Source organism: Chiloscyllium punctatum, chromosome 45 (genome assembly GCF_047496795.1).
Source record: "Chiloscyllium punctatum isolate Juve2018m chromosome 45, sChiPun1.3, whole genome shotgun sequence".
NCBI classification, from domain to species: domain Eukaryota; kingdom Metazoa; phylum Chordata; class Chondrichthyes; order Orectolobiformes; family Hemiscylliidae; genus Chiloscyllium; species Chiloscyllium punctatum.
In genome coordinates, this window is record NC_092783.1 from 63,619,321 (window position 1) to 63,638,930 (window position 19,610).

The following is a 19,610-nucleotide window of genomic DNA, read 5'->3' on the forward strand; positions in this document are numbered from 1 at the left end:
TCTGAGTGAATTGGATCTGGATGTTTCCTCACCATCTCTCACTTCCTACTTACTAATTGCTAGCGACCCCCATTCCTCCATTTCCATCTCCCTCATTCCGCCTTTTCCTGCCCTTCATCTGTCTCTCCCTATCTTTTCCCTACAATCCCTCCCACCCCTCCTCCCCACCCAACCCCTTTGCTGTTTCACCTCTTCCCTTTGGTGCATGAGGTAATAGTCCTGAAGAGGTTAATGTTGATATTATGTTGGCTCCACCCTTTGTGCTGATGTCACACACCCTCCTGGGTCAACACAGTAAGTTCTCCTCTCACTGTCAGAGGGAACCGGTGTATCAGCACCAGCTCCACAAGGTCCTAGCCATTCTGTCAGTCCCAGGTTAACTGTACCTGTTGCTAAGGTAAAAACAATGACTGCAGATGCTGAAAACCAAATACTGGATTAGTGGTGCTGGAAGAGCACAGCAGTTCAGGCAGCATCCAACAAGCAGCGAAATCGATGTTTCGGGCAAAAGCCCTCCATTCCTGATGAAGGGCTTTTGCCCGAAACGTCGATTTCGCTGCTCGTTGGATGCTGCCTGAACTGCTGTGCTCTTCCAGCACCACTAATTCTGTACCTATTGCTACCCTAGAACAAACCTTTTGTTATCTAAGACCAGTGCCTGTCCTATAGAGACTCAACAATAGTGTACACTCTGTCCTTAGCCAGGCTGTGGACAAAGGAGGATAGGTTGCAGTGAACTACCTCAAATAACTTTTACCCAGTACCAGCCACTTGGAGAGATGGGAAGAACTAGGAGGAGGCCATTCAGCCCCTTGAGCCTGCATTTGATACGATCATGGTTGATCTGATCTTGCTATCAATTCCTGCTTGCTCTCTATAACCCTTCACCCCGTTACTAAGGAAATGTCTGCCTACCTCCTCCTTAAATGTCCCAGCATCCACCGCACTCTGGGGGAGTGAATTCCACAGGTCGCTGGCCCTTTGAGAGAAGTAACTCCTCCACATCCCTGTTTTAAATCTGCTACACCTTATCCCAAAATTATGACCTCATGTTCAACATTACCCTACAAGGGAAAACATCCTCTCTATGTTGACTTTGTCAATCCCCCTTTAGCATCTTATTGACCTCAATTAGATTTCCTGTCAGTTTTCTAAACTCCAGAGAGTATCAGTGGAAACTGTTCAATCTCTCTGTAATACCACGAGGGGTCAGGAGTGGCCATATGGGACAGGACTATATCCTTCTTCTTCCTCCATACCTGCTTCCCCTACTTCTCTACCCCTGCCACCTCACTGGTACTGCTTCGAAAATATCCATATTTACAGAAATGTACAACAGGGTGGCACCAGTGAGCAAAGGGAGGGGGTGTCTGAGGGCAAGCGAGGTTGATGCATCTCCAGAGGGTATTTCAGATTCTGACATTGACTGAGCTGCTGTGTCCCATCAGCAGCTTCAGGCTGGACCCAGTACTGACTTTGTCAACATGCTCTGCCAGAAACATTTCAGAATTATTTCCTGTCCATTGACTGAGTTGTTACCAGCAGGTTGTTACATTGATAAACACAGTGTGCGCAGGAAGAAGCCATGAGCAGCAACATGGTGATGTCGTGTAGTGTCTTGGTTTTACCAGGAGCAACACCCTGGTGGCAGTGGCAGGGGGAGGGGGACAATGCAGCAATTATGTTCAGGGGACAGAGGACTCTGTCCAGCTTGCAATAATGAGACCCGGGTTCAATTCCCGCCTCAGGCGACTGACTGTGTGGAGTTTGCACGTTCTCCCCGTGTCTGCGTGGGTTTCCTCCGGGTGCTCCGGTTTCCTCCCACAGTCCAAAGATGTGCAGGCCAGGTGAATTGGCCATGCTAAATTGCCCATAGTGTTAGGTAAGGGGTAGATGTAGATGTAGGGGTATGGGTGGGTTACGCTTCGGCGGGGCGGTGTGGACTTGTTGGGCCGAAGGGCCTGTTTCCACACTGTAAGTAATCTAATCTAATCTAATCTAATCCGAGCACTCAGTCTTCCCAACTCCAGAGTAATTCTGCGATGAGCTGTAAAATGATGGTGTATTGGAAGTGATTTTTTTTGAGCAAGTGTGGTATTTTGTGAACTCTGACCTTCCAACCTGTAGTGTAGAGGACAGTGTGGAGCTGGAAAAACACAGCAAGTCGATCAGCATCAGAAGAACAGGGGAGTCGATGTTTCAGGTTGGGATTTTTCATCAGGATCTGCAGGCCTCACTGGCTCTATGTAGAGGACTGAACCTGGGATCAGGCTGGAGACAGAAGGGTTTAAGAACATGACAGTGACGAGCAGGGGAGGACAAGTCAGTCCTTTTTACTTTGAGGGGCTGAGTCATTTACCAGGCCAGAGAGGCAGGACAAGGAATCAGACTCACGGGAAGCATAAAACATTCACTCATTTCCATGTCATGGTCAACAGGAATTGGGAGTGGGAGTGGAATTGGGATCAGGAGTAGAGGGTGGGATTGGGAGAGAGGGATGGGACACTGGGTGCAGTGTAAGGGACAGAGACAGCGTAAGAAGAGAGTGAGAGCAGGAATTGTTGATTTCCTTTGTCAGAGAGAGAGCAGTGAATAAAGCACTTCCTAGGCTTTGATAATAGCGGCATGGAGTACAAGAACAGGGAGGTGATGTTGAAATTGTACAAGACACTGGTTAGACCTCGGCTTGTGTACTCTGTACAGCTATGAGGCTCCACATTATAGGAGCAATGTAAATGCAGTAGAGTGCAGAAGTGATTTACCAGAACGGTTCCAGAAATCAGAAACGTTAGCGCTGAGGGTAGATTGGAGAAGTTGGGACTGTCCTCCTTGGAGAGGAGAAGATTGACAGGAGATTGGATAGAGGTGTTAAAAATAATCAGCCAGCTGGATAAGGTAGACAGGGAGAAACTGTACCTGCTCATCAAAGGAACAAGGGCATAGATTTAGTGACAGGCAGAAGGAGCAGAAGTGTGATGTGAGAAAATAAAATTTCACCGAGCGAGTTGTTTGGCTGTGGGATATATGGCCTGGAAATGTGGTGGTGACGGGGCCAATTGAGGCCTTCAAGATGGGCATTGGATGGTTATTTAGATTAAAATAATGTGCATCAAGATGGGCATTGGATGGTTATTTAGATTAAAATAATGTGCATCAAGATGGGCATTGGATGGTTATTTAGATTAAAATAATGTGCATCAAGATGGGCATTGGATGGTTATTTAGATTAAAATAATGTGCATCAAGATGGGCATTGGATGGTTATTTAGATTAAAATAATGTGCAAGAATATGCGGAGAAAGTGGGCAATTGGCAGGAGGTAATGATGGTAAAAACAATGACTGCAGATGCTGAAAACCAAATACTGGATTAGTGGTGCTGGAAGAGCACAGCAGTTCAGGCAGCATCCAACGAGCAGCGAAATCGACGTTTTGGGCAAAAGCCCTTCATCAGGAATAAAGGCAGTGAGCCTGAAGCGTGGAGAGATAAGCTATGATGCTCATTTGAAGAGCAGATGCAGACGTGGTGGGATGCATGGCCTCATTATGCACTGTGACTATTCAATAATTCCATCAATTCTGCAGAACAGAATCGCTAACCAGCACACCACACCTCAATCTCAGGTATCACTGCTGACTGATCCTGATGCTGTCCCACAGTTAGCATGTTACACTCTGCTTAGCTCCTGGGGACTACCCTCCTTAAAATGATGGGGATGTGGAATTTCATTTCTCAGGCATTAAATAGGTCTCCAATTTATTTTTATTCTCCTTTGTCCCAATCAAACACTTCCAGGACAGGGAGAGCATGCATGGTTCCTCCACAATGACCACTCAATGACTTTGTCTCCCACTACCAAAAGATGACCAGCCCCCTGTATCAGATGAAGATTTAAATGACAGATTTTTGAGCTCTCTGTATAAATGTAGATGTGGATCTCCTCCTGTTAGCCCAGGACCAGGAGGATTCACTTGCTGTTGTTGAGTTTACTGGATGTCCAGTCCTGAGTCCAATTGTTTTTTTCTGTATAAAAGGTCAGTGTGGGATGGAAAGGCAGCTTGATTTCCTGAAAAAGGACAAAGCCAGATTTATCAGAGGGTGACATTCAGAGATAAAATGGAGAACTTTTGTGACCACGGAAATGACTGGGGAGGGGATGGTTGAATGCTATGAAGGAAGTTTGTGTTTGGAATATTTGACTGTGCAGTAACTTGTTTTTCGAACAAACAAGTCTCCAGCTCCATCATATGCACAGTTCATTGTGTCTCACATGAAGAAGATAGTTTTTCTGTCTTCCCTTCCTCTTGTTTTGAATTTAGAATTAGGTTTATTGTCACGTGTACTCAAGTGACAAATGAAAAGGAGTACTGTACAGGGAAAACTATATAATGTCACCAAGACATGGCACCCCCTAAGGTATAAAATACCTCATTACAAATCTAAGGTACAAAATATAGAGAAAATTTTAAAAAGTCATACCACATTACAGATATACATAGTACAAGATAGGAAAATAAGAATTAAAAATAAAAAGATAGACATTACAGTCTTTCTATAAGAACTTGCCCCTTCCTTCTCCTTCCCAGTGCAGGAGCCGTGGTTTACTGAGGAAGTTAAATCCCTTGTCAAGAGGAAGAAGGCGGCTTATGTTCGGATGAGATGTGATGGCTCAGTTAGGGCGCTTGAGAGCTACAAGTTAGCCAGGAAAGACCTAAAGAGAGAGCTAAGAAGAGCCAGAAGAGGACATGAGATGTTGTTGGTGGATAGGATCAGGGAAAACCCTAAAACTTTCTATAGGTATATAAGGGGTAAAAGAGTGACCAGGGTAAGATTAGGGCCAATCAAGGACAGCAGTGGGAAGTTGTGCGTGGAGTCTGAGGAGATGGGGAAGTGCAAAATGAATATTTTTCATCAGTATTCACACTGGAAAAAGACAATGTTGTCGAGGAGAATACTGAGATACAGGCTGAGACTAGAGGATTGAGGTTCACAAGGAGAAGGTGTAGAAATTCTGGAAAGTGTGAAAATAGATAAATCCCCTGGGCCGGATGGGATTTATCCAAGGATTCTCTGAGAAGCCAGGGAGGAGATTGCCGAGTCTTTGGCTTTGATTTTTATGTTGTCATTGTCTACAGGAATAGTGCCAGAAAACTGGAGGATAGTAAATGTTGTTCTCTTGTTCAAAAAGGGGAGTAGAGACAACCCTGGTAATTATAGATCAGTGAGCCTTCGGTTGTGGGTAAAGTATTGGAAAGGGTTATAAGAGATAGGACTTATAATCATCTAGCGAGGAATAAGTTGATTAAGGACAGTCAACATGGTTTTGTGAAGGGTATATGTGCCTCACAAACCTTATTGACTTCTTGAATGTAAGCAGTTGATGTGGTGTATATGGATTTCAGTAAGGCATTTGATAAGGTTCCCCACGGTAGGCTATTGCACAAAATACCAAGGCATGGGATTGTGGGCGATTTAGTGGTTTGGATCAGAAATTGACAAGCTGAAAGAAGACAGATGGTGATGGTTGATGAGAAATATTCATCCTGGAATTCAGTTGCTAGTGGGGTCTCACAAGGATTTGTTTTGGGTCCACTGCTGTTTGTCGGTTTTATAAATGACCTGGATGAGGGCGTGGAAGGATGGGTTGGTAAATCTGCAGATGACACTAAGGTCGGTAGAGTTGTGAATAGTGTGGAAGGATGTTGTAGGTTACAGAGGGACATAGATAAGCTGCAGAGCTGGGCTGAGAGGTGGCAAATAGAGTTTAATGGAGAAAAGTGTGAGGTGATTCACTTTGTAAGGAGTAACAGGAATTCAGAATACTGGGCTAATGGTAAGATTCTTGGTCGTTAGATGAGCAGAGAGATCTCTGTGTCCATGTGCATAGATCCCTGAAAGTTGCCACCCAGGTTGACAGGGTTGTTAAGAAGGCATATGGTGTGTTAGCTTTTACTAATAGAGGGATTGAGTTTTGGAACCAGGAGGTCATACTACAGCTGTACAAAGCTCTGGTGAGGCCATGCTTGGAGTATTGTGTATAGTTCTGGTCACTGCATTATAGGAAGGATGTGGAAAGGGTTCAGAGGAGATTTACTAGGATGTTGCCTGGTATGGAAGGGAGGTCTTATGAGGAAAGACTGAGGGACTTGGAGCTGTTTTTGTTAGAGAGAAGAAGGTTGAGAGGTGACTTAATTGAGAATTATATGATAATCAGAGGGTTAGATAGGGTGGACAGGGAGAGCCTTTTTCCTCGGATGGTGATGGCTAGCACAAGGGGACATAGCTTTAAATTGAGGGGTGTTAGATTTGGGCCGATGTTAGAGGTAGTTTCTTTACTCAGAGAGTAGTAGAGGTGTGGAATGCACTGCTTGCAACGGTAGTAGATTCACCAACTTTAAGGGCATATAAATGGTCATTGGATAGGCGTATGGACAAGAATGGAATAATCTAGATTAGATGGGCTTCAGATTGGTTCCACAGGTTGGTGCAACATTGATGACCGAAGAGTCTGTACTGCGCTGTAACATTCTATGTGCTTTGCTCTGACTGGGCACCACTGGTTCCGAAACAGTTGCCATTCCCACTCTGGGCCATTCTCACTTTGGCCCATTCCCACTCTGGGCCCCTCGGCCATTCCCATCTAGGCCCCTTGGCCATTCTCACTCTCTGCGTTTCTCTGTTACTAGCTGTAACTGCATGCACTTGCGTCAGAATGCGATCAAACCTGTCATGCTGAGGGAGTGCTGCACTGTCAGAGGGACAGTACTAAGGGAGTGCCGCACTTTAGGAAGGTCAGTGCGGAGGGAGTGCCGCACTGTCGGAGGGTCAGTGCGGAGGGAGTGCCGCACTGTCGGAGGGTCAGTGCGGAGGGAGTGCCGCACTGTCGGAGGGTCAGTGCGGAGGGAGTGCCGCACTGTCGGAGGGTCAGTGCGGAGGGAGTGCCGCACTGTCGGAGGGTCAGTGCGGAGGGAATGTTGTACTGTATTGCTATTTCAGGACCATTACTGATATTGTTTTGTAAGGTACTGACAAATATCCTTCCTCTTGCAGGTCGAGACTCACCTGGAGAATCCCACAAAGTATCACATCCAGCAATCACAGCGGCAGCAGGTGAAGCAGTACCTCTCCACTACATTAGGGAACAAGTATGCTGCTCAACCCCTGCCGATGGGACACTCCCACCCTGTCCAACCTTCAGCGGTCTCCCCTGGTCTGAGGAATGATCATGTGATGTCCAGTTCGACTGGAAACAGTGCTCCCAACAGCCCAATGGCCATGCTCAACATTGGCTCGAATCCAGTACGAGAGGTATTGACCATTTGGTGTCCAAGGGTTTTGCCAATTAATGAGAAATCCAAATTCATGAGGCTTATCCATTCTCCCATGGCCCATTGCCATCCTACACGTCATTGTACCTTCATAAATGTGGTTTAGACAAGTGTCTATGGCTCTGGTATTTGTTTGGTGTGTTATCATTGGGGTAGCGATACTCTGCAGTCCACTCACTGCCTTGTTAACTGCCCTTTCTGTTCCTAGATAGATGATGTAATCGATGATATAATTAGCCTTGAGTCCAGCTATAATGACGACATTCTGGGATTCACTGACCCTGCTGTCCAGGCACCGAACACTGTAAGTACCTCATATCTTATCCGTTGCTCTGATGCAGAACTGTGAGGTTGGTCTTCGGAAGAATATCTTGCAGAGAAGAATGTTTATTCTCTGCATCGGAAGGTGTATTGCCAAACCAGGAATGCTGATTGGATTATTGAGAAATATTCTAAGACGATGGTATGACTGAGTGGAAATTGCTTCTGCCAAGCCGTTTTTTGTCATAAATTGTGTTTCAATAACCTGCTCATTATCTGTTATGCTTCTTATTGATCAATTCTTTAATTTCACTTGGCATTGAACTCCCGTTGGCTCTGTTGTGGGTAATTGAGCCATCCAATGGTTTAGTGTTCAGATAGTGAAAGTCATGTTGAAAATTGGTGACTGGGCCCCTCCACAGGCCAGGTGGAGACTAATTACAGTCTACACTTCCCATTTCATATTTTTGGGGTTGGAATATCAATTCCTCATTGATTCTTTCTCTGGTTGTGGTCGGTTACAGTTTCATGAATATGCTATTTCAGGTGATCAGCAATGAGTGTTTCATATACGAAGACACACGTACACTGCAGTTTCAGTCATTGATTTCCGCTGTTGTCTGAGCTCGGATTTTGGGTAGATGGAGCCCAGCATTTGTGCTGAGCAGCCACTTGATGGTCTTGGCTTTTTCTCACGTCTGAAAGTGGGTAACTCTCAGCCTGGAGGCTTGGGACTGCACCATCAATTCCAGCAGCATCAGGTGGGGTTGTGTCTCTGAGAAAGACCAAGCTTACAACACTCACAGACATTCTAAGGAATAGGGAGGCCTAGAAGGGCACTGATAGTCCTCACAGCCATGTCACATTCAGAATACACATCCTTGGGACATCCTAAAGTGCTTTACAGCCAATGAAATACTTTTTCATAGAATCATAGAATCCCTACAGTGTGGAAACAGCTCCTTCAGCTCAACAAGTCTGCACCGACCCCTTCGAAGGGTAACCGACCCAGACCCATTCCCATGTCCTATTACTCTACATTTACCCCTGACTAATGCACCTGACCTACACACCCCTGGACACTACGGGCAATTTAGCATGACCAATCTACCTGACCTGCACAGCTTTGGACTGTGGGAGGAAACCGGAGCATTCAGAGGAAACCCACGCAGACACGGGGAGAACATGCAAACTCGATACAGCCAGCTGCCTGAGGCTGGAATCGAATCTGGGACCCTGGAGCTGTGAGGCCACAGTGCAAACCACTGAGCCACCATGCTGCCCAACAACAACTGGGTTAACACGTCCACTAAGGCACTGTCCCTACCTCTGGACTGGAAAACCTGGCTTCAAGTTCCACCTGCTCCAGATAGGAATCCCAATACACGTGAATAGGTTTATTAACAATATTTAAGACCCCTGATTGTGGTATAAGGTAACAGTTCTGAAAGGGTTAACATTGGAGACTGTGTTAAGCTTCAACCAATCTGATAACGTCATAAAATCATAAAATCATAGCACTCCTACAGTGTGCTATTCGGTCCACACTGACTGTCTGAAAAGCATCCCACCCAGACCCACCCCTCTACCCTACTCCTGTTACCCTGCATTCCCCATGGCTAATCCACCGAGCCTGCATATCCCTGGACACTATGGCCAATCCACCTAAGGACTTGGGTGGAGAAAGGTTGAGATTACTATCATGCAATAAGTAGCACCTTGTTTAAGACAAAGCATTTTCTCATTAAGACTACTCATGGTTTACTTCTACCATTGTGGGCCGCGAACCTCATTATAAAGAAGTTGGCAGCAAGTTACCCCAATTTCAAGTTTGTAATGGCTGGCATTACAACACATATAACATTGGCCTTCTTGGTTCTTTCTCATCCTGTGAAGAGACCTCATCTTCAGACTGGCCCCTTTAATGGTATGGCACTCCTTTAGTACTGCACTGTGAGTGTCAGCTATGATCCTCCTGTCCCTGAAACGAGACTCATTGGCACAGACACTGGCAAGAGTAATACCCACTGAACCAGTGCAGACTTGGTGGCTCAATAACTGGGATTTTACCAACTGTGAGGCCAGCAGAGACTGGACAGATCAGGCCTGGCATTGCGATCAGCTTAGGTTAGTCCACAAATGGAAACAGAGCATTTCATAGGACCCTGTGGTTTCATATCAGAAAGGTCCTAATGCCCTATGATGGCAGGCATGTGGTTGGTCAGAGGGAGAGTTTGAGAGTATACGATCAGCCACAGTGCCAACAGGGGCTGAAAAGCCCATGTCCCTCAATGTCCCAGCAGAAGCACCCCATTTCCACTGGCCTCACGTTAGCCCTCGGTCAGAAAGTCCGCACTGTCGGAGATGTATGGTTATGACTTGGGAATAATTGCAGCAGGAGGAATTGTTTACGTTTGTTGTAAACAGGATGGACCTATTTTGAGAAAATGTCACCTGTTTAAGCAGCCATGTTGTCAGCACAAAACTAAAGAAATTGTCCCAGAGAATGAGAGGGATCACCCATAGCACAGCCAAGTGCTGTTCTCCCTGTCAGTATGAGACAGATTCACAGTGTTAAACTGACCAGCTCGTACCAGCCAACACTTGTTACAATTGTCTGAGGTTCACATCGCTGCCAAAATAAATTGATCAAAATTTATGAAAGGAGTTGGATGCCATGATGAGATGGCTAGGAAGATTGCCTTCCTTGTGGGTTCACTGTTACATTTTCCATGAAGCACACTGTGTGTGTGTATTGGTGATTGCAGTGCACAGTCACCTTCCACTCCCATCTCTCAGAGACTCCGTAACCGTGCTCTGTGTGACTGACCACTCACTCAGCAAATGGCAGCCCAAGTATCTGCAGCAATGGCTGCTCATTGCTGTTTGTTTGTGGGATGAGGGTGTCACTGACCAGGCTGACATTTATTGTCCGTCCATTGAAGACCTTTCCTACCTTCAGATGTATGCTGATGACAACCAGTTGTATATTGCTTGCCTTGGCCAATCCACAACATCCCTGGTGCCAGGCTCATTAGCCATTATTCCACCATGAAAGAAGACAGTCACATCTGGTGCACACTGGGAAGACTGGTGTCATTTTTGGACTCCCTACAATCTCTATAAAGTACCCTCTTACATGCAAACATTTGAATTAGGAGCAGGAGGAGGCCATTTAGCCCCTCAAACTGGCTCTGCTGTCCAATAAAATAGTGGTCTTAACTCCACATTCCAACTTGGGCACCCATCCCACTCCCCAAACTCATCTTCCCCAATAACCTTTGATGATGTTAATAGCACAGACTGGTCACTTTCTCAACCCAATCCAATGATATCAATGAGCTGATGCAGACTGGAAGACAAACTGGATCAATGAATTGGACACGGTGCAGGGAAAGTGCTGATTCAGTTGTTGCAGAAATCCTTTGTTTCTGGTTCAGAATAGAATAGCATAGCAATTTATTATCACGTGTATTTTTACAAAGACAATACATCAAAAAGTTTGATAAGTCGCCATACTAATGTGCCTAAATCAATGCCAGAATTCATAAATAAAGGGAATAAAAGTAAAAGCTCATCACAGTTCAGTTAACAACTCCTGGCTTTGAGGTATGTTGGAAAACCCATTGAGGAGATTAGACTGTACACGCGAGAACGCTGTGGGAAGCGAGGGAAGTGATTGCTGGGCCTCTTGCTGACATATTTCTATCATCGATAATCACAGGTGAGGTGCCAGAAGACTGGAGGTTGGCAAACATGGTGACATTGTTTAAAAAGGGTGGTAAGGACAAGCCAGGGAACTATAGACCAGTGAGCCTGACATTGGTGGTGGGCAAGTTGTTGGAGGGAATCCTGAGGGACAGGATATACATGTATTTGGAAAGGCAAGGACTGATTAGGGATAGTCAACATGGCTTTGTGCGTGGGAAATCATGTCTCACAAACTTGATTGAGTTTTTTGAGGAAGTAGCGAAGAGGATTGATGAGGGCAGAGCAGTAGATGTGATCTACATGGACTTCAGTAAGGCGTTCGACAAGGTTCCCCATGGGAGACTGATTAGCAAGATTAGATCTCACTGAATACAGGGAGAACTCGCCAAATGGATACAGAACTGGCTCAAAGGTAGAATACAGAGGGTGGTGGTGGAGGATTGTTTTTCAGACTGGAGGCCTGTGACCAGTGGAGTGCCACAAGGATCGATGCTGGGTCCTCTACTTTTTGATATTTACATAAATGATTTGGATGTGAGCATAAGAGGTACAGTTAGTAAGTTTGCAGATGACACAAAATTGGAGGTGTAGTGGACAGCTAAGAGGGTCACCTCAGATTACAACAGGATCTGGACCAGATGGGCCAATGGGCTGAGAAGTGGCAGATGGAGTTTAATTCAGAAAATGCGAGATGCTGCATTTTTGGGAAAACAAATCTTAGCAGGACTTATATACTTAATGGTAAGGTCCTAGGGAGTGTTGCTGAACAAAGAGACCTTGGAGTACAGGTTCATCGCTCCTTGAAAGTGGAGTCGCAGGTAGATAGGATAGTGAAGAAGGCGTTTGGTATGCTTTCCTTTATTGGTCAGAGTATTGAGTACAGGAGTTGGGAGGTCATGTTGCAGCTGTACAGGACATTGGTTAGGCCACTGTTGGAATATTGCGTGCAATTCTGGTCTCCTTCCTATCGGGAAGACGTTGTGAAACTTGAAAGGGTTCAGAAAAGATTTACAAGAATGTTGCCAGGGTTGGAGGATTTGAGCTATAGGGAGAGGCTGAACAGGCTGGGGCTGTTTTCCTTGGAGCGTCGGAGGCTGCGGGGTGACCTTATAGAGGTTTATAAACTTATGAGGGGCATACATAGGATAAATAGACAAAGTCTTTTCCCTGGGGTGGGGAAGTCCAGAACTAGAGGGCATAGGTTTAGGGTGAGAGGGGAAAGATATAAAAGAGACCTCAGGGGCAACTTTTTCACACAGAGGGTGGTACGTGTATGGAATGAGCTGCCAGAGGATGTGGTGGAGGCTGGTACAATTGCAACATTTAAGAGGCATTTGGATGGGTATATGAATAGGAAGGGTTTGGAGGGATATGGGCCGGGTGCTGGCAGGTGGGACGAGATTGGGTTGGGATAACTGGTCGCCATGGACGGGTTGGACCAAAGGGTCTGTTTCCGTGCTTTACATCTCTATGACTCTATGACTATAGTGACTGACAGCACACTTTGAGATCAAACTGCTAAATGTGATGGTGCAACATTTAGTGAAGTGTATGGCCGGAAGTTAGGGACTGACTGAGGACTCGCCATGGGACAGTTGTACTATCAGAGAGAGGGTGCCATCATTGAGCCTGTCCACCAGAAATTACTAATGAATAAATTCACTGGCTGGATGTGTTTATATTGAGGCCAATGCTCTCACTGTATGGTTGTGAAATTCTGAAGGCCCCTTCCAGAGTCATTGAGGACTTTTGATGTGAAGACTTAGCCCCTCTGAAAGTCTACCCAGACTGACATACCACAAGGGCTGCGATTGACTCGCGCCATGAACAGACTGTGGATGTATTACACTTTCCACTGTAGATATCAAACAACGGGAGGTGCAAAATTGAGTCAAAATTCCAGATTTGCTGACTCATGGTACATTTCTGTAGGAACAAGGAACATTGCAACACAGGAGGCTGGGGGGAATTCCCTAATCTGATGGAAACCCTTCCCTCTAAATGATGGAGGATTCTGAGTGAGGTGTCTCAGCACATATACGGCAAGATTGGGTTTGGGATGACTTATTTATGGCTTGTTGAGGGAAAAGGAAGGTGATTCTTACACATTCCTCACTTCTAACACCACCAACCCAGTGCAATCTCTGACCAGCTGCAAACAGGGGACGTGCATAATCTCAGCTGTTTGTTTCAGAGCCTCTGATGTAAACATTAACCTTGTTGCTTCCAGAAGTTAGTCTTCAAGTTGCTGGGAACAAACTAAAAACAACATTGTGCTGTTTCTGCTCAGCCACCAAAGAGCTGAAAGTCCAAGAGTGAGGTGGACGAGGAAAGGTTAAAGTTCTCTCTTGTTCCGCTCAGTTGTGGAGGGGCTGGGGTTGGACTGGGATGGATAAAGTTAAAAATCACACAACACCAGGTTATAGTCTAACAGGTTTATTTGGAAGCACTAGCTCTTGGAGCACTGCTCCTTCATCAGGTAGCTAGTGAGAGAGAATAGACTGAATTAATAAGTGAAAGCTCAAAAGGTCGTACAATTTATGTGAAAGGTTTGAACAAACCTACATGGCTGTTAAGTCTATAATCAGTTAGAATGCTCGGTGTTGGTGTAGTCTCACAGTAATGCCGGTCTCGGAAGACAATGAGCGCATGAAGGATCAAAGCAGAACTGCTGCTGTCCTTGGGATTGTAAACTCTCCCGAGTTCCAGGAGGTAAGGTCATTGCTGTACTGGGGCGGGGGGGGGGGGGTGGAGGGGTGGGGGGTGGGGTGCACAGGAGGCAGCTACTGGATTGAGACAATCTAATGACAGTCACTGGCAAATGCTGTCAGAGATTTCTCCTGAACTTTGATTTTTGGGACTTCCTTCCAGTGTTATGGGTTACTGTATACTCAACAAGCACTGCACACTTTCCTTGAGTGGAGATGAGATTTTGCACTGATGGGTTTCAGATTTTCTCTTCCTCTCCTGAAGGTTTTGATAGTGACTTAAGCTCTTGCCTCTGTCTCTTTATCTCTACACCCTTTTTTAACCATTTCACTTTGGATCTGTCTGTCTCTCTTTCTCTGTTTCTGTCTGTGTGTGTCTCTCTCTCACACATACACACACACTTTGTGTCTTTCTGTAACTCTTCCTATCTTGGTCTCTCTCTGATGAGTTTGAGTGTTTATTGTGTCCAGAGCTGCCTCTGTCTTTGTCTCTGCCTCTTTCCCGTTCTATATCTCACCCTCCATTGGTCTATTTGACCAGTTGGTTTTCAGATGTTCACAAAATTGCCTTGGTTCACTGTTGCTGTCTCTGCAGTGCAGTTTTCCATGCTGTTAAAACCCCGGATTAAATCTCCTAGTGTTGGTGAAGAGATAACAAAAGCTGTGTTCCTTTGAGATGTTTGAAAAGCAGATGTGTCTGAGTGTTGTTGTATGCTGCTTGGAGCTGGACTACAGGCAGAGTGGGGTCTAATTAATGGGAAGCACATGTGTATCGTGAGGCATTCTGTAATGACAGGAGAATGCACCCTTGTGTGTAACTGTCTCAAAGCAGAGTGACACACTTATCAGTTTGTCCCAGCTTGAAATAACAGACGTGATTACATCATTGTTTTCAGTAGGCTTCACAATAGCTGACCGAGGATTCTATTTTTATTCTTATCTTTATCTATTCACTGAGGTGTCAGTCATAACTCAGTGAATAGTGGTCTTATCGCTGAGTCAGCAAGGTGTGTCTGCAGGTTTCCCTCCAGAGACTTAAATACATCATCCAGGCTGACCTACCCCATTCCTGAGGGAGTGCTACATTGTTGGAGGGTCAGTGCTGAGGGAATGGGCACTGTCAGAGGGTCAGTGCTGAGGGAGTGCTGCACTTTTGGAGAGTCAGTGCTGTTGAAGGACCTTACTGTCGGAGTGTGAGTGCTGAGGGAATGGGCACTGTTTGAGGGTCAGTGCTGAGGGAGCACCGCACTGTTTGAGGGTCAGTACTGAGGGAGTGCTGCACTGTCGGAGGGTCAGTGCTGAGGGAATGGGCACTGTCGGAGGGTCAGTCCTGAGGGTGTGGGCATTGTCAGAGGGTCAGTGCTGATGGAGCGCCACACTGTCGGAGGGTCAGTGCTGAGAGAGTGCTGCACGGTCAGAGGGTGAGTGCTGAGGGAATGGGCACTGTTGGAGGGTGAGTGCTGAGGGAGTGGGCACCTTTGGAGGGTGAGTGCTGAGGGAATGCCGCACTGTCGGAGTGTGAGTGCTGAGGGAGTGGGCACTGTCGGAGGGTCAGCCTGAGGGAGCGCTGCACTGGCAGAGTGTCAGTCCTGAGGGTGTGGGCATTGTCAGAGGGTCAGTGCTGAGGGAGTGGGCACTATCAGAGGTCAGTGCTGAGGGAGTGGGCAGTGTTGGGTGTTCAGTGCTGATGGAGCGCCACACTGTCGGAGGGTCAGTGCTGAGAGAGTGGGCACCTTTGGAGGGTGAGTGCTGAGGGAATGCCGCACTGTCGGAGGGTCAGTGCTGGGAGGAGAGAGGGCAGTGGGATTGATAGAGATGGAGAAGGTGAAGTGGAGATGAATGCAGGATTGTAATAATTGAGCTTTTGCAGCAATTTCCGTTTTTAATGCTTTTTGAGAGCGGCTATTCCTCAGAGGGATCACAGCGGTCATCAGTCAGAGAGGAGAGTGGACACTTCCTTCCTTCTCTGGGAGTATCTCTGTGAGCAGTGCAAAACCTGATGATCCATTCCATTCCTGAGCAATTTTGAATGTGTTTTCTGAGTTTAGAGACACTAAACCATTTTATTCACTTTAACAAATAGCTAACTGGGTCAGAAAGCATGTGATCGGAGCTCACCTTGGAGATTTGTGCTTTTAAGAAAAAAAAACAGCTGAGGGGACATTTTGCAGATCACTGACTCGAGAAATCGCTCTGTTCGGACTCGTTGACCTAGAGTCCAAGCACCAGGTGGAACTGGCTCCCTGTCCTTCCCTGACATGGTTGAGTCTGTGGGAGAATCCTGGGCAGAACAGCTGGACCTGAGCACTCAAGCCTGGCTCAGAGCCTGTTATTGAGGGGTTATCCCTGGCCCCTGTAGGTTTTCACCTCGTCATGACTTGATGACTGTGCCAGCTCTCAGCCATGGACCCACTCTCACGCTGGGCAGACTGTGAATTATAGTTAACCAGAGAACAGAGAGTGCCACACAGCGCAGGAATTGACATGTTTCTGAGTTTATGATGTCTCTAAGAAGCGTTTTCCAGAAGCAAGAGTCTTTTCCACAGACCTGGATGTTCCTCTTTCCCAAACATGGGTGAAAGTGCACAGCACTCTGGGCTGCCTTTCCCTGAAGCAGAATGTTTGTCGTTGTTGGAAAAGTTGAATCCCCAGAATGAATCAGGAAGGCGAGAGCTATGAGGATAGCGGGCACTGACTGTGGATCGAGCAAGCTCAGTTTGACACAGTTTTGTTTGCCCAGGATAGAAAGGGATACAAGACGGCTTTTGTAATGTCCCTTTGTCTGAGCAAGGAGGCCTGGGTTCAAATCCTACCTGCCCCACAGTGTGTAATAACATCTCTGAGCAGGTCGATTTAAAAAGAAGAGTCTGTTAAGGATTACAAAGCAGCGGTGTCCTGATGAATGTCAGTGTGATCTAACTGAACATAGAACATGCGCAAAGAACAATAGAACCCCTACAGCCACTCGGTCCATTGAGTCCATACTGTCCTTTTAAGAGCATCCCATCTAGACCCAACTCTGTCCCTTTATTTTCCATGGTTAATGCACCTATCCCCGGACACTGGGCAATTTAGCATGGCCAATCCACCTAACCTGCATGTTGTGGGAGTAAACTGGAATACCCAGAGGGGATCCAGACAGACACTGGGAGGATGTGCAAACTCCTCACAGACAATCACACAAAGGCGGAATCAAACCTGGGCCCCTGGCGCTGTGAGGCAGCAGTGCTGACCACTGAGCCACGATGCTGCTCTGAAGGTGCTGTGTTTCTGTTGGATATTCAAACTAATGAAGATCTGATTTACCAAGGAAGGCATCCCAAACCCAAGAAAATTGGATATAGGTTTACTCGCTGACCTAGAAGGTTCATTTCCAGATGTTTCATTACCCTACTAGGTAACATCTTCAGTGGGCCTCAAAGACCGCAATTTCCCCCCAGATATGATCGACGATGCCCTCCACCGCATCTCCTCCACTTCCCGCTCCTCTGCCCTTGGGCCCCGCCCCTCCAATCGCCACCAGGACAGAACCCCACTGGTCCTCACCTACCACCCCACCAACCTCCATGTACATCGTATCATATGCCGTCATTTCCGCCATCTCCAAACGGACCCCACCACCAGGGATATATTTCCCTCCCTACCCTATCAGCGTTCCGAAAAGACCACTCCCTCCGTGACTCCCTCGTCAGGTCCACACCCCCCTACCAATCCAACCTCCACTCCCGGCACCTTCCCCTGCAACCGCAAGAAATGCAAAACTTGCGCCCACATCTCCCCCCTTACTTCCCTCCAAGGCCCCAAAGGATCCTTCCATATCCACCACAAATTCACCTGCACCTCCACACGCATCATTTACTGCATTCGCTGCACCCGATGTGGCCTCCTCTATATTGGGGAGACAGGCGGAACGTTTCAGAGAACACCTCTGGGACACCCGGACCAACCAACCCAACCACCCTGTGGCTCAACACTTCAACTCCCCCTCCCACTCCACCAATGACATGCAGGTCCTTGGACTCCATAAGACCATAAGACATAGGAGTGGAAGTAAGGCCATTCGGCCCATCGAGTCCACTCCGCCATTCAATCATGGCTGATGGGCACTTCAACTCCACTTACCCGCATTCTCCCCGTAGCCCTTAATTCCCCAAGACAACAAGAATCTATCAATCTCTGCCTTGAAGACATTTAGCGTCCCGGCCTCCACTGCACTCTGCGGCAATGAATTCCACAGGCCCACCACTCTCTGGCTGAAGAAATGTCTCCGCATTTCTGTTCTGAATTTACCCCCTCTAATTCTAAGGCTGTGTCCACGGGTCCTAGTCTCCTCACCTAACGGAAACAATTTCCTAGCATCCACCCTTTCCAAGCCATGTATTATCTTGTACGTCTCTATTAAGTCTCCCCTTAATCTTCTAAACTCCAATGAATACAATCCCAGTATCCTCAGCCGTTCCTCATATGCTAGACCTGTCATTCCAGGGATCATCCGTGTGAATCTCCGCTGGACACGCTCCAGTGCCAGTATGTCCTTCCTGAGGTGTGGGGACCAAAACTGGACACAGTACTCCAAATGGGGCCTAACCAGAGCTTTATAAAGTCTCAGTAGCACAACGGTGCTTTTATATTCCAACCCCCTTGAGATAAGTGACAACTTTGCATTCACTTTCTTAATCACAGACTCAACCTGCATGTTGACCTTTAGAGAATCCTCGACTAGCACTCCCAGATCCCTTTGTACTTTGGCTTTACGGATTTTCTCACCGTTTAGAAAGTAGTCTGTGCTTTTATTCTTTTTGCCAAAGTGCAAGACCTCGCATTTGTTTACGTTGAATTCCATCAGCCATTTCCTGGACCACTCTCCCAAACTGTCTAGATCCTTCTGTAGCCTCCCCACTTCCTCAGTACTACCTGCCTGTCCACCTAACTTCGTATCATCGGCAAACTTCGCTAGAATGCCCCCAGCCCCTTCATCCAGATCATTAATATATAATGACTCCTCCATTGTCAGACTATAGCAACACAACGGTTGGAGGAAGAGCGCCTCATCTTCCACCTAGGAACCCTCCAACCACAAGGGATGAACTCTGATTTCTCCAGTTTCCTCATTCCCCCCCCCCCCCCCCACCTTGTCTCAGTCAAATCCCTCGAACTCAGCACCGCCTTCCTAACCTGCAATCTTCTTCCTGACCTCTCCGCCCCCACCCCCACTCTGGCCTATCACTCTCACCTTGACTTCCTTCCACCTGTCGCATTTCCAACACCCCTCCCCAAAGTCTCTCCTCCCTACCTTTTATCTTAGCCTGCTGGACACACTTTCCTCATTCCTGAAGAAGGGCTTATGCCCGAAACATCGATTCTCCTGCTCCTTGGATGCTGCCTGACCTGCTGTGCTTTTCCAGCAATGCATTTTCAGCTCTGATCTTCAGCATCTGCAGTCCTCACTTTCCCCTTGTCATCACCCAAGGTTCCTTCACTCTACTATCCCTTCCTTGCCTCAGTGGGACAAACCTGTCCAGCACTCACAGTAAGTGCTTCCAAAACAACTTCCTCATTTCTATGTTTCCCTGAGAATATCTGTTCCCAATTTAGGTGCCCC

The 19,610-nt window shown here is 46.9% G+C and overlaps 1 protein-coding gene across 6 annotated transcripts in view; it reads left to right on the forward strand.

Annotated features, from left to right (window-relative positions):
* tfeb (transcription factor EB) overlaps positions 1–19,610 on the forward strand; it is a 120,542-nt gene that overhangs the window by 77,444 nt on the left and 23,488 nt on the right. For all 6 annotated transcript variants that reach the window (XM_072563940.1, XM_072563939.1, XM_072563937.1 and 3 more), the window contains 2 exons: positions 7,051–7,308; positions 7,537–7,632. In XM_072563940.1, coding sequence (XP_072420041.1) covers positions 7,051–7,308; positions 7,537–7,632 — 354 coding nt within the window. The remainder of the gene's footprint in view (positions 1–7,050; positions 7,309–7,536; positions 7,633–19,610) is intronic.